The sequence below is a fragment of the Columba livia genome, chromosome 2, assembly GCF_036013475.1.
Source record: "Columba livia isolate bColLiv1 breed racing homer chromosome 2, bColLiv1.pat.W.v2, whole genome shotgun sequence".
NCBI classification, from domain to species: Eukaryota; Metazoa; Chordata; class Aves; order Columbiformes; family Columbidae; genus Columba; species Columba livia.
The window spans coordinates 126,620,930-126,647,719 of NC_088603.1; the positions used below are offsets into that span (position 1 = coordinate 126,620,930).

Below are 26,790 nucleotides of genomic sequence, written 5' to 3' on the forward strand. Positions count from 1 at the left end.
TTGTGCCGAAGAGAGTGTATATTTTAGATATATTTTAGTTACTGCTGAGCAGTCTCACACAGCATCAGAGCCTTTTCTGCTCCTCACACTCCCCAACAGCAAGCGATCTGGGGGTAGACAAGGGGCTGGGAGAGGACACAGTTGGGGCAGCTGACCCCAAGCGACCGAAGGGATATTCCACACCGTAGGACATCATGCTTAGCAATAAAAACTTAGAAAGGGGGAGTTTTCTTGCTGTTGATTAAGGAATGGCTGGGCATGGGTTGCCTGGTGGTGAGCTTTTTTTTGCATCACTTGTGTTTCTTTGTTTTGTATTTCCTTTGTTGTCGCCCTTCCCTAACACCCAATACCCCCTTTTTTTTTTTCCTTATTAACCTGTCTTTGTCTTGACCCAGTGTTCTTGCACTTTTACCCTCATAGCCACTTGCTTCGCTGTCAGCCACAGGTAAACCACCACAACAGGTGCCCATAATTCCATTCTCACCTCTCAAACTTCACTATTTCAGCATGTCATTTGAACGTTTTTCCTTGCTCTCTTCAAACTACTCATAGTTTCTAGCATTAAAAAAAACAAGCTACTTCCTAGTTTTCTTTTTCTCCCTTTAACATTTATAACCAGCTAATCTCATTTGAGACTATAGAATTAACAATTGTCTCTGTTAACGACAACAGAACTCCCAAACAGCAAGGTCAAAATTGGCCAAGTAGTTCAGCAGGTGCTGTGGGCGATACTGTCTTAACTGGTCTCTAACGTGGATCAAACCCCAAGTTAGAACTAATTCACTGTTTGCCCCACTAATCTGATTGAAAGGATGATTTAAACCTTCACTACACTGAAGGGTATGTCTAATTCCCACTTTAAACTTGTTCATGCCTGTTTATTCCCTTGGCTTCCACGCCAACATCCCCCTACATGTGAAAGAGACCCTCTCCTCTAGGTTATCTTCAGGCAGTATTTTCTTCTGCTTATCTAAATATGCTGTAATATCATGTAATGTGTAAATATTCTACATTTATACTTGGGCAGAAGTAAAGGATAACCTTCTCATCAAGTATGGGATAACTCCAGGGTTACCTTCAGGAATGGTACACAGAGCTAAGTTCTACTGTTTCAACTCAACATCAGGTCACACATTATATTACATGAAAAAGAATTCTTATGGAACTTGCTATTGGGAAAAGGGCAAACTATTTACCCTAAAAGGGAAAAATATTTTACAAGTTCATTACACGCATGATGCTAGGAAAAAAAACCTCACATGCTTAAAAGCACCTAAAACAGATCTCATATTATATTATTCTATTCTCACATCAGAATTGTACTAAAACTCAAGAGTATTATATTTCTAGAATACTGTATTCCAAACAACTGGCATTGCCTGTCAGAGAGGCATATGCATGTCTCAACTCTGAGTATCTGCGCATCTGAAGACTAATGGTCAGTATAAACATCTTAAAATTTATTTACCTAATAGAAAGTAAGACTATTGGAACAGAAAACATCCTGAATTTTCACTGGAAAAAAAAAGAATTACCTTATAAAAATTACACACAAAATGTATATGCCAGAAGAAGCTACTCTTCCACTTAGTATTAAAAAAATAAAATCTGCATTTTCCAGAGCTCTACTTAATGTCAAAAATGTATGGAGGTAACTAAAAATCATGAACATAGTACAACTAAAAAAAAAAATAAATAAATACATTTCAAGATAGTGAGCAGGGGCCTTTTAAATAATTTCAACAATCCTGGATAATCAGAAGGTAGAACCAGCCTAAGTAGCATAGGATGTAGTATTCCAAGGAAACAAGTCAATGTTTAGAGCTTACATTACTTATGCCGTAGAAGACTGTGAGAGAAAGCAATTTTAATTCCATTCTTTTGAGTCAAAGCAGGTGGATGAGATCCAAGGAACACGCATTGAAGAGGAATTTAAATTATATCAATATCTACATTTGGAAAAGAAAGTGAAATCCTATTAGAACATTAAAGGTTTTGCTTGAATTGATTTGGCTTGCTGCCTTCCATCCAAGTATTCTACTGACTGTCTCCAGTATCATACAAAACACTATGGCAATAAATGCATTAAAACCCCCAAATTTTTCATCATTAACAGTACAAGGTATACAGAAGTCCTCTGTGACCCAGCAGACTAAAGGTGCTTGTCAACTTAAAACTGTAAGATAAAGTTAGCAAGACTGTAAATAATAAAAAACTAGAAATTCAGTACTTATTTGAAAACAACTTTAATCAGCTATATTCCCAACAACAACACACGTCTTTCCCCTCAAAATTCCCGAGTCCAGATTCTAGCATAGACCCTCAGTTATAGTTTGTTTACACATTTGTTCTTACAACTGCTATTATTTGCTGGGGTCAATTAACCTTTCATTCGACTTAGTTTCCTCTACCTGCAAGATCACACAGCTATGGCACAGACAAAAAAAAAGAGCAAAACTCCACGCAGATATAAGAAAGTCATTGCTATGGTCTTCACACAGCATTTACATAATAGCAAATAAATCTTGTACAGACAAACAAAATAACCTTAAGAACACTTTCACTTGCTTTCCATTCCAATGTATTATGATGCTCCAAGTTCACATTTACAGGTATTGAAGAAACAACTAAGCAAGCACAGATTAGTCACGCTATTTAAGAAGTGTTCCAGACAAACAGAAGTTACATTTTAAATCTGACAACTCTTGATGAAATTCTGTGTAGATCCTCCTCATTGCGCTCTGCAAAATGCTGAAACCCTCTAATCAACTGAAACACTAAGTCATGTTTCCTTAGCTTAGAAAAACACAGACTAGTAACCTTTGAAGCCAACAGAAGTATTTGTGTGTACATACACACAAAGTAAAAAACCAAACCAACCAACGAACAAGCCACAAACACAGACTTTGTACAGGAGAGGTGCTTCCAGTTTAGATGACACTAATCCTCTGAAGATAGTGCTAATATAGGCAAGGAACATTATATGTTGTTACTTCCCATCCAATATTTTCTGATTTGCTAAAGCTTTGCAGTACATGCTATTGAAGTATTTCTCTGCTTTTATATCTGCAATTCAAAAGCCAATAACTATATGTCTGATGGTCCTTACTGGGCTTTTTATCTGTGGAGCAATATTCTCACTCTTAATTTTCTTTATTGACAGTGATTCATAGAGCGCTACAGTTTCTCCCCACCCCTGCTCACAATGTAGTATTATTTGTGAATATGCAGCTCTGAAACTGAGCTGCAGAAATTCAGAAACTTGAATGTACAAACTGTCTCCACTCAGCCAGCCTCACTGCCTGCTCGTTCAGCTCATTAGCTGTGTTATTTTCAAATTGAGAATCCCTGGCAAATCCACTCAAAAGAAGAAACTACTCTAGCGGCCTCACTCTGCTTAAAATTAATTCAGAATAATTCAATCGAATGGGTTGTTACAACCATATTTTCTGTAATAAACTTTATACTTGCTCAGCCAAGTTGAGACTACTGTCAAGTTGCTTTACTGAAGAAGAGCTGACACACACTTAGGCCACACATTGCCAAGGACAACTGAACTGTAGTCATTATTAGTAGCATTTATATTTTAATATGTGGCTGAAAAGCTCATTTTCTGCAGCAGTAAAACCTTCTGCTTCCCCTCAATATTACATGGGTCTCCACCCATTATTAAATGTACAGCAAACTCCCAGCAGTATCCAAACTTGTGTTTTCACCCTTTAAAAGAAATTTCTTATGCTTAGATCAAAATCAGAGAATGGAAATAGACTTTTTATTTACATGTTTAAACACAGTTACAAGAAGAGGATAGTCACATCTGTTTATTTTTATCAAGCAGGGCATACCTTTCAAATACCTTGTTCCAGCCTTTTTAGATACCTCCTCCCCCTACCACCATATATTGGTTTCACGCTCAAAACTCGTGGCACAAGTTGCTGAAAAGGTGCATTAGTATACAAGGAACTTGGTTACTTGTCAAATACATAGTCACGTAACCACGTGATAGAAAGGATCTTGCCTAGAAGTACAGTTTTCCAACATGCTTTAATCCAACCCAACTGAGGGTGATCACTGAAAAAGGTGGTTCCTCCAATTTCATGTATCTCTTTGTATTTATTTGCACACCCCTTACACAATCACTGCCAAGGCACAAACTTTCAATAGCTTGATAATCTCCATTTTCATTGGGTCAGTGAGCCATTTCAACTCACTGCAGAATTTCATGAGTTGCCACATCTCATGTTGTCACATACTTCAGGAAAGAAGAGCTGGAACAGAACTACCCATTCCAGGGGATGCCCACAGGTGCACTGGAATAAATATACTGCAAAACTATATGAAGTTTACCCACTATGTTTCATTAGCATTAGTATTTTTTTGTACTAAAGTTTAGCAAGGACAACATTTCTTTATCAGGTGAAGGGGGGAAGCCTGCAGCTGTATATTATTTTTCATATTCACAATGTGTATAGTGTTTTTGACCCTTCTTTCTCATCTCAAAATTCTTGTGACTTGTGTAAATCCTGATTCTAGAGGCTACAACCCCAGCAACAGTTATCCAAATAAAGAGTCAGGTAGCACAACATTTTGAAAACAGCATAAACTAACGACTCAGATATATTTATTTCTTTTTGCATTTTGTGCTGCTTAAAGAAAGTAAGCAGCATATATATCTTATGCAGACAGGAGAGTCAACTACTACACAGAACAAAGAAAGACTACCCACCAAGAAAAACTCATAGTTATTCTAGGAGTTAAATGGCACAAATATTTTTGCTACTGAACATCCCTTTCCTCCTTCCTGCATCATCCATCTATACTACACCAGTACAACTGTCTGGACGTATCTGCTATAAATTTGCAGAGGGACCTTACCACTGGATTATGAAAGTAAAAGCTGACGTTTTTAACTTAAAGCTTAAAAGATCTTTTAAAAAATATGGATCAGTTCTTTTAGCTAGTTTTACCACATGGCCAAGGGTAGGATAAGGAAGAAAACAAATGCTTTAGCCAGGATTACTGCTACTGCTGGAGAAATATGGGGTGTTAATTACAACAGACTGAAATCACAGAAAGAACAGAAAATTAAATTCAACATGGAAACATGAAAATGTGTGTCGAGGCAGGTCATTTATTTATTTCTTTAGTAAAGAATACGGGAGGACAAAACACTGAAGAGAAACAACAAAATTAAGACAGATCCCCTAGAAGAATCTAATCAAAGGATATACTACAATTACTCAGATCAGAATAACCGTAATTTACAGGAAAAAAAACAATTTTACCTATGGAATGCAACGGTATATACAGACCAGTGTATAAAAAGGTTGTTACCAGCTGTCTCTCATGAAAATACCAACATGTTGGACTAAGAAAAGCATTGCAAGTCTTTGGTTTCAAAAAAACCCTGAGCTTTTCTGCTTCACTAACAGAGTTTCCAAATATTCTTGCCAAGAATCATGACTGCCATCTAAGTAACCCAAAACAAGTTAAAAGAAACTAATTGCCAATTACAAATTCCAGGATATAGGGATTATAATCATCATAATTCTTTATAGAAGTGAGACTTTATATTTTCATCCCCTTTGTCATTGCAATTCAACATTACAAAGCACTCTATGTGCATGAAATTCCTGTAACTTCACTAGAAAGAGTTAGGAATCTACTAATTGAATTAGGTTTCAAATTTAAGGGATGGGGGGAAGGTAAGCCTTGAGGGATGACAAAGTTTTATGGTTTGGAATAATACATTACTCCTCTGGTTTCTCTAGAATAGTTTGAGCAAGATAACTGGACTTCTCCCTCCCCCCATATTGTTTACCTGATTCAACTGATGGGACACATTAGCTTATCAGCATATCCACCAAAAAGAAAACAAAGCAAAAAATCAGGACAGACATAAGTTCTCAATAGGATATACTGAGGAGAGACTCAATCCATCCAGTTCTCTATCAATTTTCTCAATCAGTCACTAGTTCATTTGAGTGAATATTTGCTTCAGCCAGCAGAACTGCAGCTGCTACTGCACATAAGAGCAGGACTGCAGACACTCTCCAAGTATGGTGGGTTTACACTTCCTCAAAGCCACAAGGAAACCAGTAGATCTGTTATTTAAGATTGTGAAATGTGTTTGCTTAGTTCTACAGATGATGAATCATCAATCACTCTTAATTGGCTACAGCAGCTTGATATATTGTCCTCTGAAACTGAGAGAAGTCAAAAGCAGCCTCAGTTCCTCTACTGCAACATTCAAGAAATTAACTTGGATCTAGGTCTTTATATTTCTCCCTTTGAGGACTGAATGTAATATAGCTATTTCAGATTCATAGTAGAAAGCAGAAATATAGGACTATGTATCCCAAAAATGTTGATTTTTTTATACATATCTATGTGCACACACAGAACATCTCCATATATAATGTGATTTTTACTCCCTAGATCTAATCTAACTTGAAGAAGAAGTTTTAACTGAGCAGAACACAGGAAAGAACCACAAGCATTTCACTAATAGTTTGAATCAGAAGACAGGTCATGACCGAAACAACAGTCAGAACACAAATACACTTCCAGCCTCTACCACTGGTTTCAGACATCCTGATAAACGTTTCACAAGAAGTACTCTTACCTACTCAAACACAACATAGATTATTCTTTCTTATTTTGAAAAGTTAAAATCGAAGCTCATTAATACAGGCAAATAAAAGACTTGATTGTGTATTTCTGGTGAAAATTATCAGATATGAAAAAAGTGTAGTATGATTTCTCACAAAGAAGGCAAGCTTGTGGAACACGCATTGTGCCTCTTCATGTCAAGTTGGGCCTTCTCCCTCCCTTAAACAGACTAGGTTACTTTCCCTCATTTTTAAGATCAGAAACTCAAGCACATCCATCACACTCTGCTTGGAAAAGTATAAGTTTCTGCCAAAGATGACAGTAGCAGAAACAAATTTTGCAGACACAAAATTATCTTTGAAACAGGGAAAGCATTTTCAATCAAATCATTTCCATCTGTCTGAAAAAGCATATCTGAAATTAAATATATCCAGAACAAAATCCTGCCATTTGTAACTCATGTGAAAGGACACAATGAGCTTCTTTCTGAAGATCATCTTTAGGTCTGACCTTTAAGTTCAAAGCAGGCAAACATGAGCAGCCTGACCCAACAAAAAAAACAAAGACCTGATAGTAAAAAATTATCTCATCCCCCTGCAGTGTAATTGCTGGATTCTTCCACCATATCCATCCCTGCAAGAGAGAAATTTCTGCACAGTCTGATGTGCTGTTGCCTATTTACTACCTGTTGTAATACGTAAAAAATGAACAGGCCACCGAGATGAGTGGTAGAGTCTGCCTCTTTTAAAATTTATTTAACATTTTCAATTGTTTGCACTGACAACTGAAAAACCCTCCCAAACATTCAAGACATCTAGAAACAGATGATGTCACATTCGAGGTAGGATTTGGTTTGATGTGTGAGATGTTTCACCCTGTGCGTTTTCACATGTGCTGCCTGACCTCTCGTGTGTGCCAGTGGTGAACGCCACCAGCAGCAGAGGACACGGCGCAGTGGCTCAGCCAGGAGGTGCTTCAGGACTTGCCCAAGCATCCCCCAAGCCGGCAGAGAGATGATCAATATAACCAGTGGAATATAAGAGATGTGATATATATGAAGACCTTTAACCTTAAGTATATTACTCTGAGTCCCGCTTCAAGAATTTATGCTCCAATGACATAATCAACAACCTAGTAAAAGAAGAACAAGTGACGGATACCATGAATTTAAGTTGCAAAGCCAGTTTCTTCAATTTTTCCTCAACACCAATATTCTCATATTTTAACAACAAGTATTACAGTTGTAAACATAAAGCACTGTATTTACGTAAACTTTTACAGACATCCAAACAAAGAAAAAAGACTATATTTTCACTTAAGTATTTGGGTTAGCTATGAATCAAATTTTTAAGGCCTAAGCAAACATTACTTAGAAAATCAGGCTGCAGCACATTTTTCAGCACTTGAACTCTCCTTGTGTTATACAAGCATTCTGTTCTTCCTACTTCAGATACAACACAGCTTTTTACACCTACATGCAAAGTTTGATTCCAGAATTAGTGTATCTTCAGTTCATTATGCCATTCCCAGAAAACCAGTATTTGCATCATCATTTCATGTCACAAGACAGGGATTTGCATGCGGTAGCTGTAGTTCATTTACTTAAGAAAACAAATTTCTTTCTCCTTTTTAGTTAAACATGCATTTTAATACATAAAATAAAAACCAAATAATTTAGCATAAACATTTCTGAACTTTTGCACTAGCCAGCTCAAAAGCTGTTTCACCACAGACTGTAGACATAATGGAACTAAACGAAAATAAATTTCAAACAGAAAGAACAAAAGCAACTAATCAAGCTTGACAGACAATGAATGTTTCATGAAATACATAAGCAGATCAGTGTCCAAAGATGCAAGCAGAAACAAAGCAGCCCTATCCCAGATTTTTAAATAAATTTCATTTGAGAACTGGGGAACAAACCCAGAAATCACACCTAAAACCACCAGACTGTATTGCACAAAAAGATACAAGACAGACAGTTTTTTCTTAAACCCTTGATATGTAGCCTGTATTTTGCTTCCACAAGTGGCCAACAGCATATGCTTAAGTAAATGCAGATTATAAAAGCAGGGCAAGAATGCTGCAATAGTCCCCTCCTACCAGCATCAAGCCATCTGTGGCTTACACTCTTCCTACAGAAAGACTCTTCCTGCTGGTTTGACAACCCTTGCTAAATTTGCATTTAATCACTTTTAAACCATTTAAACTTTTGGAATCAATATGATTACAAGCTGCAGGATTTTTTTTTTTTTTTTGCTTTAATTAAATAAACTGAGGTCTTTACAAGATCTACAGATCTGCATTTTGAGAAATTACAATCCATTATTCTTTCTTCATGTGTATGCCACTTAAAATCTCACCAACTTCCTTTACATTAATCTTCCTCATTTTTTCCCCTCCAGGGAGCAGAAAGCATAGTCTGCTTGATATTTTCTGGAAGACATTCCATGCTTTCAATCATTATTGTTTACTTCCCATGCATCTCTTTCAAAGCCCACAGTTTCTTTCGGAGGCAGCAGAGAGCAGAACTACACATGAAATACATGGTGTCTTTCTGAAGTGGTGCAAGAGCTTCATTTTTTTCCTCTATTGTTTTCATACTTTTCTTTTTGACAAAGGAATCAATATTTTGATGGAATCATTAACTGTAACTCCAATTCTTCCCCCCTTGATGGATAGAAGCCTTTATCAACACTCAACTTCTGCCATTTGTCAAGAAGTGGGCCAGTATATCACAACTGTGGGCTTTGATAGGTTGTTTTCACTCTTTGAAATATTTTCTTTTGTCAGCCTTTGTCACCTCACAATTCACTCCAGACCACCATGAACCTTTACAGAACTGAAATAACTCTTGGTTGGGAAAGCAGAACATGTACTCCTTGAAAGCTCAGTACCCTCAGGAGCCTTGGATGAGCAACCTGGTTGAGGTTTACTATAAAACTATATCACTATACACCTATCTACACACTCATCGACTTTGCCTTACGGATTTGTAATGGTAAGCTTCCCCTCTGCAAAGCCTGCACCGATTCTTCCTCACCACGGCACTTGCATCCATTCTGTTCTCTACCAGCTCTATTATTTGCTACAGATCAGACTTGCCACTCTGAAGTTCTCAAGGTTTCTCCATCCCTTATAGCCTTGGCACTTTTGAAAAAATAAAATTAAAATAAAAACAAAACTACTAAACAAAATGAAACAAAAAAAAAACCCAAAACACCAAAACAAAAACAAAGACCAACACTACTCACACATTTAGTACCTCCCATTACTTTGTTAGCAGACAATAACATTTTAATATTACATGCTCTGTTAAGCAGTTCAGCAATTTCAGATTAGAGACCCTTTAAAAACTCCTAATTCTTATGAGTTAATATGGACTCTGGTTTAAACTTCAAATCAGGATTTTTTTTTTCCTGACTCATTCCTTGTAGTTCTACTATAGGAAATTTCCTCCGCTTCCATAGATAACAACAAGGCAAATAAAAGTGTTAAAGGAGACCAAAAAAACCATTATATTCCCCTAATGCTTCTGTGATACCATTATCATCTACAAGCCATACAGATATGGGTGTGTTCTCTTCTTTGCTATTTGTTCATACCAACTTTATCACAGGGTTTTCATAAGGTTATATCGATAGCTGGTAAACACTTACTCTAACTGATAAGACATGTGACAAAGAATCACCACATTAGGTCTAAGCATTTTGTTCCCTTCAAAGTGTCCTCAATCCTGTATTACTCCTTTTGAAAAAAAAAATGTGCTTTAATGAGTCTTTTTCATGACTACTATGAAGCTGAATTTGAGCATATGTTTGAGCATGGAATAATGAGAACGCTCACTATTACAGACCAGCTCTTCAATTGCTACATCTTAAGCCAACTCCTGGGTAGTGCTTGAGAAGGACTCAAGAGCTGCTCAGTACATCTTAATTGCATGTTAGCTGTCAATGCAGTTGATTTATTTACCTAACATGACTAAGCTTTCTGTATAGCACAGCAAATTAAACATCCATACCTACCTAATTAATGCTGTGGAATTAAGACTTTTCCACACATTATCCCTCCTCATTCCTGGCTTGTTAAAACAGCATTCTCATTTTAAAACCACTGATACTTCAGCTGACCATGTGTAAAGACTTCCGGCATTCATCTATAAGCAAGGATCCATTTGGTTTTGACATAGTTACCTACTGATGAGACTATTTATTGAGACCCTGTTATTTTCTACTACATTCTACTTGCTCATTTGCTTGGTTGGTGACAAGTGAAGACTGAAATGAATGTTTTACTAATGTTTTATATTCATCCTGGCAAGGACAGGCCGCTGCCACAGAACAAGACCATCACTATATTTCTCAGTCTTGCTTCCATACCATTTGGTTGTGTGAACGAAAGCTACACATCCACTTTTTGCACAGTCCACCTCTTCAGTAATAATTTGTCATGTAACGTGACCCTTCAAACTTTCTTATTTTTTCTTAGAAGTTTTTTTTTCAGGAGTAAGCACACATGCATAGCAATGATGATGCATCCATATACCATACTTTTTAAAGCATAACCAATTGTGACAAACTATTATTACATAGATTGATGTAATTCAAATTTCACAGTTTATTCAAGATAAGAAAAAGCTACACCTCTAATATTCTCTCCATGAACACAAGCATACAGCATATTAAATAGGTGTCATACACATACACATACAGACTCACAGAATAAAATAAATTCTGGCATGTAATGGTGCTTATTCTAAGCCAGGCGTGTGAGCATATTTATCTCAAAGTAGGTGGTTACTTTGACTGCTAGAATCTTTTTTTTTCTTCCTTAAATACAATCCAGAGTTAAAACTGATTGAACAATGTTTGTGGTAACCCCTCCCACCTCCTGCAAAAAGGGAACTTCATGCTTTTTCATTATCATCCTGATGGCAGAGGCAATCATTTGCTTCATAATTTTTGATGTCTAGGAGAAGGTTTCGTATACCTTTTTGTTAAGCAATCAATCCCATGAATTGTCAAAGACTAGATGCAGCTGAGGACAACAAGCCCTCACACAATATGAAGTTCTAAGAACAACTGGAATCAAATTAAAAGATCCCTTTGTAATATGGGAAAATCTACATTTTATTTTTAACCTCCATTTTGGCTGTAGATATCTGACTGCAATTATTTTTGTCCTTTTGAAAATGGGCAGTTTAAAAGACAATTTAGAAGTTAAAAATACTAAGCTTTATTTCAGACTTAAATACAAGATCCTTATGAGTTCATGATACCTTGAGAAATGGCAAAAAAACCAAACATATTCCCTTTAAGTAGCCCACTCACTACAGTAACTGCAAAAGCAATTTGCAAGTAGGGATGAAAAAACAAGAAGCAGAACACATGACACTGCAAGACTCTTACCCATTTCAAGCACTAAAGCTTCAAAGGTCACATGTAAGTCTATAGATGAATTATACTACTGGTAACCTTCTCATTAGAAAAGCATTATGCCACTTCCCTCTTGCCATAGCTCTGAATCACAGAAAATAATAATCTTTTCCAGATACAAACCAGAAGATAGCCAGATAGCCAGAAGACTACAATTTAATGATTGTCTATAAAATTCATCGAGCCACATTTGACAGAGAAAAAAACAAATACTGGATAACAAAAACGTATGAGCTTAAGTTTATTTTTATGTCTGTGCTATGCCCTCCCCAAAAGGTTACAACCATATCAGCTTTGTAATTTTCACTCAAACTATAATTTGTATTTGGAATAGAAAGCTCAAACTTTACATCAGAAGTCCTGATGTAAGATCTTTCAAATGAAGTTTTCAAGATGATCACACTGTTATTAAAGTCCTGATTTCTTCCTTAGATTCTGATACAGGAAGCAGCTCAGACTAAGATATGTGAATGAACACAAGAAGAAAGAATATGAGCATTACAGTACTGTGAAAGCTCCAGTGTGGCTGCCTTCAGTACAGCACACATGCACTAGGTTACTAATACAACAAAAACTCTTTTCCATCTTCTATCTTTTATTTACATCCAAAAGAAATATTTTTGAAAGTTCAGATTGGTTAAATTAAGACAACCACTCATAAAACAACTACTCTTTCTTTTCTCAGATACTGATCAGCGAAAAGACTACTTAGAAAGGTCACCACTACACAATATTGTTAACTCCACCTTTGCTGCACATTGTGTTTTAAGGAAGTGCTTCTTTTACCATTGCTTACCAAAGCTGCGGAGAACAAGATAATTAAGGTATTCAGTTCAGTATTTACTGGATCCTCAAGTTCATAATAAACTATTATGAAAAAGTTTACTTGCACTGACTGGACAAATGATTTATATAGATACACATATACACAATTTTTATTCAACAGTAATCACACTTTGTACTGCACTGAAACTGTGCCCCTCCTATTTGTTCGTTAAGACCATTTTAGGACATTTTTGTTTGTGATTAAATAAACTTTGTTATAAATTACAACAGTCAAAAAACTTTCACAACCACCTCTGCTACAAAAAGATACTTGGTCTTTCTAACTGTTATTAAAATACTGTAAGTTTCTTCATATTTCAGAAGCAAGTGTATAACTCTTCCATCTTCCACCACCAGCTAATGCCCATCAGGAATCTATTTGATTACATCTAACACACCTTATCTGTGCTATTCAAGGCTTTTTAAAATTATAATTTATTTAAGTCATTGGTATATAAAATTGGCCATATCTACCACTACAGAGGTCAGAGTCAGAAATCTTTTATGTAAGTTAAGAGTTAGTGTATGTACTGCCACAGGTACAATCTGTATACAAAAATAAACCTATGAAGTTGCACATTTCCCTTACATTTTAAAGACATTGGCAATAAATAGCAGAAGAGTCTCTAACTTTGCTTGAAAAGGTCCTCAAAATTAAACTTTATTGTTCTTTAAAACAGACATTTTAAAATGTTCCTCTCCTTGTGAGGGTGTTTCACCCTGACCCAGCCCATCCTCTGAGTTACGGAGAGCAGTTGTGGGCATGGGAGAGGGAGATTTTTGATCTGGAGGGGAGGGTGGGAATGTTATTAAAGTGAACTCCTACGCCAAAGTGTAAATGAACCGATCACCCAAAGGGTGGAGGTAAGAAAAGTCTTAGTGCCATGTCACCTGCCTCAAGTTCATCATTGAAAGGCCTGGAGCGCAACAAAGCAGACACACAGCAGCTTCTGCTTTCATGTGAAAAGGAGGCGACCAGGAAAGAATGGCCCAAGTGCTGCTTTACCTTCAATGTATGAGGCAATGTTAATAATATGAACGCAGAATTTTGTCTTGAGCTTAAGATTTGGGGATGGAGGTCAAACTTATCTCCGCTTCTCTTTCTTTCTGCATCTAAGACATAACTAAGGCTCTTCCAAACATCGCTAACCATCAGCTGATTTTCCCCACAGTGTTAGACAATTTCACAGGAGAAAACTATTTCTCTTTATAGCAAAATTTCTAAGCATTTGAGATCTATTTATATGCATAATTATGCACACATAATCACAGAAAATAAAGTGTCATGTCTTAAATCACAAAGAGAAAACATCCAAGTGTCTCATTTCACTGCAGGTGATGAAAATTTTAATCATACTTCTCAGGCACTTAGGCAGTCTTTATCCAGCTTTCAAACTTTTATGCAAATACAGCTGTCCTATTCTAGCAATTTTACTTACTGCAGTTATAAAGCTCTATTTCCATTTCAGGATAATGAAAACAGAGGTTAATTTATTCCCATCCACTTTCTCATCCACTGCACAAGATCCAGAACAGCATTCTTGCAGACATCACAGTCCATTAACCAAATGAAGCAAGCTGAGTTAAGACTCCGCATTTTCCGGCTTTCCTGAGTTGCAGAAAAAACCCCTGTGATTTTATGCCAGCTGCTGCAGTCCATGCAATACCACCACGCAGAGCTTTACACACACCGCGACAACCTGCAAGGTTGCTTGCCAGGCATGCACAGGGCGTTAGTTTTACATGCAACAGAACCACACCTTTGCACAAAACATCTGCATTTGAAAGAGCATCTATGTTAATTAGTAGCACAGTTTTAAAATTAAAGTATGATAGGAAGCCAGAAAAAAATAATAATTAAAAAAAAATATATCTATCAAACCAGTGCCATGCTACTTATATTTAATTTACATATTGGAAGCTTTGCAAGTGTACCTCATACTATTCAAGTGGACAGATGAGTCCTGTATAATAAAATAGTATTTAACACCTTTAACAAACTCCAACATTTCAATCTCAATTTGAAAGTCTAAAAATATCTTCCCCTGAGTTTCTCTCAAACTGCAAAGCTGCACATTACAATGCTGAAGTATGCTGGTCATCAAATATTCCTGACAACCAAATGCAACGCATATTGACACTCAAGAGTCCCACATTTAAGTCAAGTAAAAACAGAAAGCCATAAAACACACCTGTATCCGGCACTGACTAACATCTCTTGACATTAAATATTTACAAACCTAACTATACTTTTATTTCTAAGTGAAAAGAAGGAATAACATTACAAGACCTGTTAAGATTACTAGAACAGCAAGCGCTACAGATAGTGAGTGCAGAATTTGTATTAGTAATAGGTCGTCTTTTTTAAACTTGTATCCCTCTGTGTTTCTGAGCAGACAGAAAAGAGGGTGTGAATAAACCCACTTATCTTAAGGGTATTCTCAATTATCTTAAAAATACCTTAATTATTTTCCTGACACAAGAAATAAATGAAATTTAAAAGATTGAAGAGCACTGGGCAGCAGACATTACCCATTTGAACAAAAACAAGTATTAAATAGCATAACATCAACAACCATGTAATCTCATACCACATTAGCATACAAGATACATAGAGTACCAGAAATTTTAAGAGGGAAAAAACAGAAGTTAATAAAACATTCCAAACCAAAATCCACAATAATAAAAAAAGGCGATCAGCAATCATGCTCTAGATGTCTTACTAAAAGACTCTCCTGGTTTTGATAAAATTTAGTTAAGCTGTCAGAGTGTATATACAACTCTAAAATAAAAAGGACAAAAAAACAACCTAGCATGACAAAAACACTGGTTAGATAATGCCATTAGAACGAAACCTGTTTAGCAGAAAAATTAAATAATACTACAACAGAACAAGAACAACATACCTGCAAAAAACAGAATGTGAGCTGGTAAAAACAGGCAGCTGTGTGAGTTTATCAAATTAGACAGGGGCTACCATACACGACATTGGTCAAGTGTACATCTGCTTTTCAGGCTTGGGTTAGTCTTTTTAATTTAAAATAGAAATGCTGAGATGCTACTGAAAAATTGTTCTTTGTTCAAGGTAAAAAAACAAACAATAACAATAGGAGGGAAAAAAAAAAGACTAAAAGAACAGATATTTTGGGAATCAAATCAAACATCACAACCAAATGCACTACTGCTTTGGAATCCTTCAAAAGCATAACTGCATTTGATCACAGCTTAAAGAAAAGCTACACATAACTCCTTCAGAGAATAAACACCATCAGAATGCAGCAATGATCACTCACTTCAGGAAGTTTTTGAGATTCATCATTTCTGAAGAGGGAAAGGACACACAAAAACAAAAACAGACAGGTGATCAAGGCAGAAGAAGTGAAATTCCCCTCAAAATCAAAGCTCTATTTGTCATTTTTGAGTTTCACACACACACAAACAGCACTTCCACAACACGCTATGTACACAAGATTCTTGGTATAATGTTTTAAAGTGCAAACACAGTTTCATTTACAATTCCCATAAAATCAAATGTGACTTTTTTATTTAAGAGAAAGGAATTTACAAAATAGAATCATCCTTTTTGCATTTTAAGAAAAAGCATCCAGTGTAACTGCCTTTCACAAACTCCTGAAAAGCACAGCCAGATATAAGACATATTTGAAACAACTTCTGCTTGTATTACAGCACAGTTTTGGAAAAGAATGAATGATACAAAGATCTGCAACATCAGAGAATAAAACCAACTCACCATTTTCGTAGCTGCGTCTAAACAAAAACAAGAGACTTAATACGGATTCTTGTGCTATATTTTTCATTCTCTAATTCATATGGCTCTTCAAGCATATCTCACTGATAATAAAACCCACACACTGCTGAAACCAGGGATAACATTACTCTGAATGTTGCATCAGTTACACAGTTAGTATAACCTCCACATTCCCTACCCAAGCTTCAAAGCTGCTCCTGACTTCAGCATCATATTAAGACCTCATATTCCTCAAGACTTCAAGTTCTTTTAGAAGCTCCCGTTTCCCAACTAAAATTTCACCATCCATAATACTCATATGTCCACACTGAAAAGTAAACTGTAAAACTTCAAGTTAAAGAAAAACACCAAACAAAATCAAATCCAGAAACCCCCAAGGTGTGGGAAACTGCAGCGGGTCTGTGGAATCCTTGACAGAAAATATGAGAGTAGAGATCAGCCTTGAGATATTAAGATTTACCCTTGAGAAGGATGGGAGTAAAGGAAGGAGAGATGTACCCGTGAGAGAGAAGGGGATAGAAGAATAACATGGATGACAGAAAAATTAACCAGTGAGATGTTAGTGCTGTAACTTGTAACCAATAGTGAAAAGACACATGAACTGGTAGAATCGTATAAAAATGCACTTGTAGAATTAAATGGCATCTATTACTTTCATCTTAAAAGAACTTGGTCTATGCTCTTTGTCCGTCTCCGCGACACCAAGGAAAGACAAGCAAAATCTGCAACACCAAGAATACACAAAAGCTAAGACCATGGATACAGTAGAAAGAAGCAACATGAAAAACAGGGAAAAAAAAACCCTCAATATTCATCAGTTCAAATGAAATTTTATCAAGCCTTTCCTACCTGTTTGGCAGTTTTTGCTTCCAATTGTGTAAAATTAAGAACTGAAGAACACAGGAGTTACAAGAGACTAAAATGTTGGGAAAATGCCTTACAATCTATCCCAAAACCTGAAACTGGTAGAGGGCTTGCTTTAATAAATAAATAAATAAATCTTTCTCAAATCCTTGCTGACTAGCACTTTTGTCCCCACATCATGTACCAGCTACTCCACTACCTTGCCTTGGATCAACATTTAGTCAATACACTATGTCATCCCATTCATCCTTGTAACAATGTTGGCACAGTAGCTGATGTCTTCCAGTTGTTTGGAATTTTCTCAGTGTCCTAAGACTGATTAGAAATCAATAAGGGAGTACTGCCACGTATTTCAAACTCTTAGGACTTGTCAGGCCTATTTTTAGCAGCTTTTACATTTATACTCAAAATGGGAAGTACCATATAACAAGTATCATCTACCTTCCCATTTTGAGTATAAATGTAAAAGCTGCTAAAAACAGGCCTGACAAGTCCTAAGAGTACCATATAACAAGTATCATCTACCTTTTCCCTTAAAACAGATGTTTTTATTTAATGCTTCCCTACATTCCATTAAGATATCTATATAATATATAACCTGTTGGTTTTTTTTTTGGGGGGGGGGCGGGTAGGTTTTTCTTAAATTCTGACACTAGGTCTTTTTCACAAAAACAAAACACACCAGCTACCATTTGTTCAATTGCCCTTGTACAATACTGTCTTTCTGTAAAATTCCACAGAAGTATTTTATGTTTTCCCTGGTGTTTGGAGACTTTTTGTAAGCGTGTGATTTTTCTTAAAGGTTTGGTTTGCCTAACAGTAACCTATAGTTTCTTCTACTAGTTAGTCATCAAAAGGACACAGTGATAACTGCAAACTACACACAGAATATTTCCTGGTCTGTATCAATCTGACTAGCACAGTTAAATCACAATACTTTTGGCTTTCAGACTTGCACACTACAGTTCTGCTTTCTCTAACAGATACAAACTATCAAGCTTCTTACTCAGTTCTATTTCCTCGATATCTCCCTCCATATCTGCAGAGTTGTTTCCCAAGTCACTTCAGCCTCTGATGCTCCACTGGCCGTAGCTGTCTTTCCTTTGCAAAAAATATTTTCTCCTGTCAAACCACCAATTTACACATCACACAGGAAAGCTCTCTGGCTTGACGCAGAAAACATGAAACTCCCTTCCCCCTGCTTATTTGAGTCACTGAGCTACCGCTGCCTGTCACAAAACCGAATGAGAGGCACATGCAAGTTTGCTGGTCTTGCTTCCCAGGCTCCTGGCAGCCTCTGTTGGCTTTGAAGTAGTAACTAATCAGCAACTTGATAAAAATATCCACACCAACAAAAAGCCCAAAACTGACAGGTAGATGCCACCAAAGAAGGCTTTGTGAGTCCATGATTTCAGCTAGGAGTTTTGCCAACAACAGGGCAGAGAGAATGACTAGACCACCACTGGCTGATGCTTCCTTCTCTGTAAACACCCATGTGATAATTCTCCCTGACAACTAAACAAGTTAGCATATTTATCAACATATTACCAACATGCTAGCTCAATATCTATTATTCTCTGAAAGACTCTAGAGAAGGTCTGGAATGTACATCTGACGTCAATGGCCAAGCCAATTTATTTTCAATTGCATATGAAGAAAATGCTTAAGAATGGGTACTGTTGTTATCCTGAAAAAAATGAAACAATGGCTAACTAGAGATAAGAAGAGAGAAAAAGATAACAATGAGAGGAACAATAACTGGAAGAGGGTAGAGAAAATGATCAACTAGAACAAAACCCCACAAAACAGTAAAGATATTTCATTATAAGACATAAATGCACTCTGGTCACAAGGCAACAACTTCTCGTTTTAAGCTTCAGCCTAACAATTAGTGCTCTAGCATACACAGCAGAACAAAGGTATTTAAAAGCTGCCTTGTGTCACGAAGATGTCTTGAAGTCTTTCAAGATTAGATTTTTTAAAATACTGAAAATCAATGTTAAAACTTTCAAAATATGTAAAGCTTTGAGTAAGGACATGTTTCAAGATAAAGTCAAAGTTCCACCTGAAAAAAAAAAGTTTTTTTTTTCTCCTATCAAGACAAAAAGCAAATATTTGATACCCATTCTCCATTAACATTTTTCAAACCTAAATACTACACACTTTTCTATAAAAGTGTTTAGATGTGCACCCTGCCAACCACCCCCTTTCTCAAAGGATATTAAAGCTCATCAATGTTGCCATTCTATGCAGCAAATAACTTATTACATTTAAACAATAAAAATTCCTACTATACACAACTTCTCTTAAATTAGCCCCATAAATTTGACATAAATGACACTTCTTATCTCCAATGCAGAAGGCAACCTGGAAAGCAGTTCAAAGGCCCAACCAAACCTTACTGTTATCAAGTCAAGTTTTACATCTTCATGGTTGGACTTGATGATCCTGAGGGTCTCTTCCAACCAAAATGATTCTATGATCTTTGCAAAACAAGATGAGATCTTAACCGCACTGAAACCCTGCTAGGTAAAGTCAAAGTTCAGCAAAGCGAGCAAAAAGGAGGGAAATGCTGCTGCAACCTTCAGCTTGGTTTTTTTGTTTGTTTTTGGTTTTTCTGTTTTAATAAATCTTGGTTTGTAATAGCAAATAAAAAATCACCATTTATCCTGCTTGCTTACTTTAAAATACATGTTTCAGAAGAACAATTAAAACCAGAAAATAAATACTGTACAGACAACGGTGACTTGTATATTGTGAAAATAAATGCCTATAGCACATGCAGACAACAGACAATGGCACAATACCAATCTCTTTGTATTCAGCACAGAAAAGACACTAAAAATTCTGGGGTTTGGCTTCTAAAAAAGGACAATTAATTTTGATGAAAGATGGAAGACAGTCTACTGAGAACCGCATTATCCAAAAATACAAACATGAATTTAGCTCATCCAACACTTGTACAGTAAAATTAATTCCATAGGAGTAACACGATAGTGGTCTTCAAAATGGATTTTTAACAGTTTACTCTAGGTTTAGGAAGGTTTTTTCAATGCAGCCAGCGTTTGCAACATGTACGCGCATTTCTGTATTGATTGTTAACCTAGCTGATTCTAAAAATATCACACGATTATCTATATATGCAAAGGAAATGAGAAAATGAAACTAGGAAGGGTAGAAAGAAAGAAAAATGCATGCAGGTTGAGACTTTCCCAGGCCATTTACACACATGCATAGGTAAAAATACAGATGAATCTTCCCATCTCTGGGGTGAGTTCTACTCCAAACACTACCTGTTTTGAGAAAAAATAAGATTCAGTGCTTAATTATACCCTGCTCCTTCACTATCCTATGTATGCATGTAATGGCAGCACAATCTGAATGGAGCTGTTACTTTCACGTTTCACGCGACCTACATCATCCAGCAGGATCTTTGCATGACAGACTAATCAATCCAAGGATCACTGAAGAACCTTTCAGAAACAAGTTTCAAACCTCTTCAGTTGGTACTTTCAGAATTCCAAGCAGCACATGCACACTTCTCTTTATAAAGTACATACCAGGTACACATCCGTATCATTTTGCATTATTTGTGGTCTGGAGTTTTACACAAGTGTTGCTTGACTCCTGACTTGCAGTGGAATTAAGCAGCCTTTATTCAAGCAGGGACTTCTGATTTGCTCAGCTTGGCCCTTCTATAAACCACCAGTCCAGGCAGACAAATCCCAGATTTTAACACAAAGCACTGACAGTTTTTGTTCAGTCTATTAAAGACTTTACATTTAGACGAATATTTTTTCCCCCAAGACCTTTTGTGGACTATGCATAATGCAGTATGTTTATCGTAAAGTTTCCTAGACTGTAATATGGTTGAAAAGCGATACAGAAACAGCAGTGCAGGGAACTGACTGGGAAGGGAACCTCTAAATCTAATCCTTCTGTCAGCTTGCTGCCTTGTGCTCTCTGCAGTAGACAATTTTAAAGATAAACTCACTCCTTACACAGATTAAGAGTAGCTGCTATGCAAGTAAATGACACGAAGTTCTAAATTAGCTGTATTTCATTAGGTGACTAGAGTAGAGAAAAAAGTTACATATTTTACATATGAAGAATGTCTTTCCAAAAGGACATTACATGAAAAAATACATTAAACTTAGAGTCAACTATTCTGTATTAATCCAGACACAACCTGGTGAATCATTAGATACGGCATGTGACTATCAGGCTTTTTTTTGTTCCTGTTAAACACCAAAGAATATCTGTAATTCGAGTTGCATTATTTAATTCATATTTTGCTTTTTTATCTTTGAATATCCCAGAAAAATGGTCATACTAGAGTGACCTCATCTTAACACCTGTTCAGAGGTCAGACTGCCACAGTAACATATACCAGAAATGCTCTGCATTTTTTCTCCCTCACAACTCACAAATCAAAAATAGATGAAGTATAATCTTAATGAAATGCAATACCACAGGTTTGTAAGAAAATATACAGAGATTAAAAATGAGAAAAGGGATATTCTTAAACACTCTTAAAATACTGCTGGTTAACTGCAGTCTAAAAACTAGAGTTTTGTTTGCCTATTGTACAAAAATACCATATTTCTGGTTATTGCTTGCTTGTTTCTGAAATGCTTCAATAGTGGCTGGTTGTGTATAAAAATGTAAAACAATGTAAATACTCGACTTAGAAAAAACAAACAAAAAAAGAGAGTCTGGATTAGTAACAAATACTAGTCAGAATATTTTATATAGTAAGCATTTTACATAGTAAGCATCATATAGTAATGAAGTTGGGAAAAAAAGATCTTAATGGCCGAGTGTTGTATTAATTTCACTGAAGACTAATCAATTAATGTTCAGACTGAAGAAAACATGATGGAGACCTGAGGATATGTAATTACTGTCATGACTTGTAAAAGCTACCATTTAACAACCATTTTTTTAAAATTCCAATAAAACTTTAGACTTTGCCAGAGTTAGCTCTAACTTGAACTTAATTCTAAATTACTATTTTACTAATGTTTTATAACTAATGTTGTTGCTCTCTAAAATAAATCTGTTTCTCAGGAATAAGAAGTATGTACCCCTTGCCTAAGATGGCAAAGAAACAACCACTTGAAGAGTATTCTCCAACAGATGAAGAAGAGCTAGATGGAGAGAGCACCATACATAAACCCCATTTCCAATTTTACTATGAAAATCACAGCTCAGCTTAAACACCCAGTTGGCTCACATGTGAAATAAGGAGGATATTCATGTTTCCCCGAAAAGCTTTCTATAGTCAGACATGAGCACTACTCTATTCAAGAGTTACATATTGCCACTTTTGAATTAGGAGTCTATCACACACAAAACCAGACAATGGACCATACTACATTTACAATCGCCAACTGTATTTCATTGTGCCGCAATCTAAAAAAATTTATTTCAGTAAGATTTTATGGTAATTAACATCACATCTGATATATTTCAAGTTCATAAAGCCCTTCTATATACATCAGCTAATGCACACAATTTTATATTTCTCTTTTCCTGCTTCACTGGCTTTTACACCGCATCGTTTTCTTATTTAAGCCCCAACCACGCGATCGGATCCACAGGAAAAGGTTTCCATGAAGCTGTAGCACAGAACACATGAGGATGTGTGCTTGCGGGCCTCCTTGCACAAATCAGTTTACAAGATAAAAGATGCAGACTGTACAGTGTAGAGAGCTCGCCTTATAATCTGTGGAACACAATGGAGTCATGCTTGGAGGGAGCTGGATGATACTAAAGACAGATCAAGCTACGGAAATAAAGTACAGCAGAAACACAAGACTAACACCAGTGTGTAATTCTATGGATGACACACAGGCTGGATATAAATTCAGTTTAATAATAAGAAAACATTTCTCTCTTTTATTTCTAACTTGAACACGCAGTCTAAAGTCAATGGAAAGGCCAACGGGTTACCAGCTTAATCCCATCTGCCTAAGTCATAGGATTCTTATTAATAATTCCACTGATAAATGAGAAATGTAAGAAAAAACTCTTTCCAATCTATTTCAATTATTAAGAAATACATAGTTGAACTACTACCATTTATCCCCCTTCATTTGACAGGGCCTTTCACAGACAAAGAAAACAGTAAGAGAATTGTTCTATTTAAGAAAAAATGAAAAGCATTATAAAAGACAAATTAACAGAATGATGAAAGAGCAGCTTGAAATCACCTATATTCATTTTTAAAACAAGCAAGTTTCAGTTTAATATTATCTCTTCAGAAAAATCCGTTTAAACTGACAATATTACTGTACAAAATCAAGATAATTATCTCCAAACTCAGAAACAATTACACAAGAATGGGAGGGCCATAATCCATTTATGTATTATTTAAATAAAGCAGGCCCTTCTCCAGAAGTCTCTCAGTAAATACGTCAATGTCTTGCCACAGAGGTTCAAACCCTGTTTGTACCTATCACGCCAGAATTTTAAAGCCCAAGCTCTCCTTTTATGCCGCCTGTTATTGCATGTGTACGGATGTTTTGCACTGTCCAGCCCCGGTACTTCCATCAGGCTTCTAGACGAGGTGGTGTTGACACAGCTGCACTAAAACCAGACCCCGCTCCTCAGCCCGAAACTGGGAAACATTCCCGCACCTTCTGTGGCTGCACCGACTCTGCCACGCACAGAGGGAGCCCCCTTCCCCATAGGCTGTTTCTCCACACGCATAAAGCTCTCCCTGGCACATCCCCCGGACCATCCTCTCCCTCTCTATACTTCCTCCCTACAGGACAGCGTCCCGACTCCAAAGGGCCACCAGCTCCAGACGGGGCCCGGTGTCATTGTCTCTCGCTTTCCGCCACCCCCGCCCCTCCCTCCTCCCTCACCGCTGCCTGTCACCTGCTCCCTCCCCGCCGGCCGTCTGCTTCCAGGTCAGCTCAGCTCGGTGCCTCCGTCTCTCTGCCTATTCATCCTGCGAGCGGGGAGGAGGAGAGCCCGCCGGGCGCCGCAGCGCCCTCACCGCCCCTGTCAGCCAGGGCAGTGCGCGGAGGGGCCGCTCTTGGCCGGGGGCAAAGCTCTCCCCTCAACCCATCAGGCGACAACAGGCCTCGGCCCCTCTGCGCCCCGACCCCGAGTCTCATACAACTCAACAGATCCTCCACTCCATCCCAAAACCTCTGCCACGGCACAGCCTGCAGCCCCACCTCCCCCGGCCCTTCCCCTCCGGACAGCCCCCTCCGCTTCTTTTCCCCAGAGAAGCCCCGAAGCGCCTCTCTCCCTTCCCCCTCCCGCCCCGCGGCACGAACGCTCACCAGGCAATAGGGAAAGGGAGCCCCGGAGCGCGCCGCGGCCCCCGCTTCCCACCCCGGGCTGCGCCTCACCTAAGGCCACCTCGCAGGCTTTGCGCAGCTGGGAGTGATGCGCCTTCTTCACCTCCTTGTCGGCCAGGATCTTCTCCAGGGCCCGGGTCAGGAACATGTTTTTCGTCTTCTTCCCTTCATACATGAGCGCAATCAAGCCGGGAGAGGAGGAGGAGGGGTGGGGTGGGGAAGGGAGAGCGGGGCACCGGCCGCTCCCGCCGCGGGAGGGCTGCGAGGACCCGGGGCAGGCGGCGAGGCCACGGGGCCGAGCCGAGGCAGGCGCGGGGGAAGGGCTCCCGCGGAGGGACAGAGGGAGGGCCGCGGCGTCCCGACGCCCGCTCGCAGGCTCCCCGCGAGAGGAGGCTGGGATGGGCCCAGGCGGCGGCGACAGCCAACCCCCGCGGCTGAGGGAGGACGAAGCCTTCTCCTTCCTTCTCCGACACCCCCCGCCCCGCTGCGTGTGTACGCGGACGGCGCCCGCGACGCGCTCAGTCCCTGAGCCGTCCCCGGCCCGCGCCCGCCTCCATTAGCAGCGGCGGCAGCAGTAGCGGCGGTGGCAGCGGCTGCAGCAACAACCTGCCCTCGCCATGTTGGAAGGAAACGACGTCAAGGCTGCGGCCGCACGGCTGCGGAGCGGGAGGAAGCGGCGGCCGTGCCCCGGCCGGGCGGGCGCGGGGGGGCGGTCGCCTTCTGCCCGCCCCGCGGGCGCGCTACAGGTGGAGCAGCCCGGCGGGGGGCAGCGGGGAGGGAGGTACGGAGATGGCCGCTGCCACCTGAGAGCTGGCTAAGGAGAAGGAGGGGCAGGGCTTCCCTTCCGGGCCACCAGCACGAGGAGGGGGAGGAAGGCTGCTCCGGGAAGCGCCACCTGTCCCTGAGGGGGAGCTCGTGGGAGGCAGAGGTTCCTTTGTGGAGCAGCTGCTGTCCCTTCCCCGGCCGCGGCCTCCCCTGACAAGAAGCCCCCGGGGCTCTGCCCCACGGGAGGAGCGAGCGCGGAAGGAGCGCGTTAGGGTGCGGGACGTGACCGGGCTCCCCATGGCCCTTCCCGGGCAGCGCGGTGCCCGCCCCGCCGGCACTCCCTTAGCCCCGTCCCCGCCTCTCCCCGACACGGGTTCAGCGCCTCCCGGGAGGGGCGTCCGGCGCGGCTGCGGCAGCCGCCTGCCCTGGGCAGTGCTGGCCCTGCCCGGGACGTGAGGGACGGGTCCCCTTAGCGGGTTCACGGTGCCCTTGCTGCTCGGGCGCCTTTTCCCCGGCGCCTTCATCCTCTGCCCTTCAAATACAGTTATCCCAAACTTCTTCCCCATCGTGCGTGCACTCGGAGTACAAAGCATTAAAAAATAAAAAAGGCACCTTCACTTACAACTAAAAAGTGACTTGTGTGGTTTGTTATTTTGTTGCTACAAATTTGTGTTGTTTTTTTGGTGGTTTGGTTGGTTGGTGGGTTTTTTGTTTGGGTTTTTTTTTCTCTTGTGTTCTTATGGGGCAATTTCCTCAAGATTGGGTTCTGGGGCAAGAAAAGCTCTTGGTCATCACTCCAGCTTACTGGTAAGTAGCGAAAACAAGATAGAGCAAGTCTTAGCGCTCAGAGGTGGCACACCAGTATTTAAAATATACTCTGACACTAACCAAAGCCGGGTCTGGTTTAGAATATTTTTGCTTTAAACAGAAAATGTTAATTAAAAATTAATCTGGAAAGTTCTGAATTTCTAGATGTACCTTTCAGGCAGCGTGGGACAGGGCTACAGCATCACTGTGCAGAAAGCAGAGGTAGTCCTGGAAACCAGGGGCATTTTCTAGTCACCATTAGTTAGAACCCACCTAGTATTTTGTAACCCAACTGATTACTGAAAATATCAAGGGGGTACACCTGATCTTCACCTTATGACAGCTTTGGGAGAGAGTTAAAAGTCATCACGAAGCCAATTGATTTTTGAAAAAAAAA

The 26,790-nt window shown here is 39.0% G+C and overlaps 1 protein-coding gene across 2 annotated transcripts in view; it reads right to left on the bottom strand.

Moving 5' to 3' along the window:
* The window catches only part of ARFGEF1 (ADP ribosylation factor guanine nucleotide exchange factor 1), a 95,095-nt gene extending 69,186 nt beyond the window's left edge, over nt 1–25,909 (bottom strand). Inside the window, exon 1 of one of the 2 annotated variants that reach the window (XM_065053692.1) lies at nt 24,804–25,909. In XM_065053692.1, coding sequence (XP_064909764.1) covers nt 24,804–24,996 — 193 coding nt within the window. In that variant the 5' untranslated portion in view covers nt 24,997–25,909. The remainder of the gene's footprint in view (nt 1–24,803) is intronic. The other variant, XM_065053693.1, reaches the window with a different exon arrangement.
* Between the last annotated feature and the right edge of the window lie 881 nt (nt 25,910–26,790).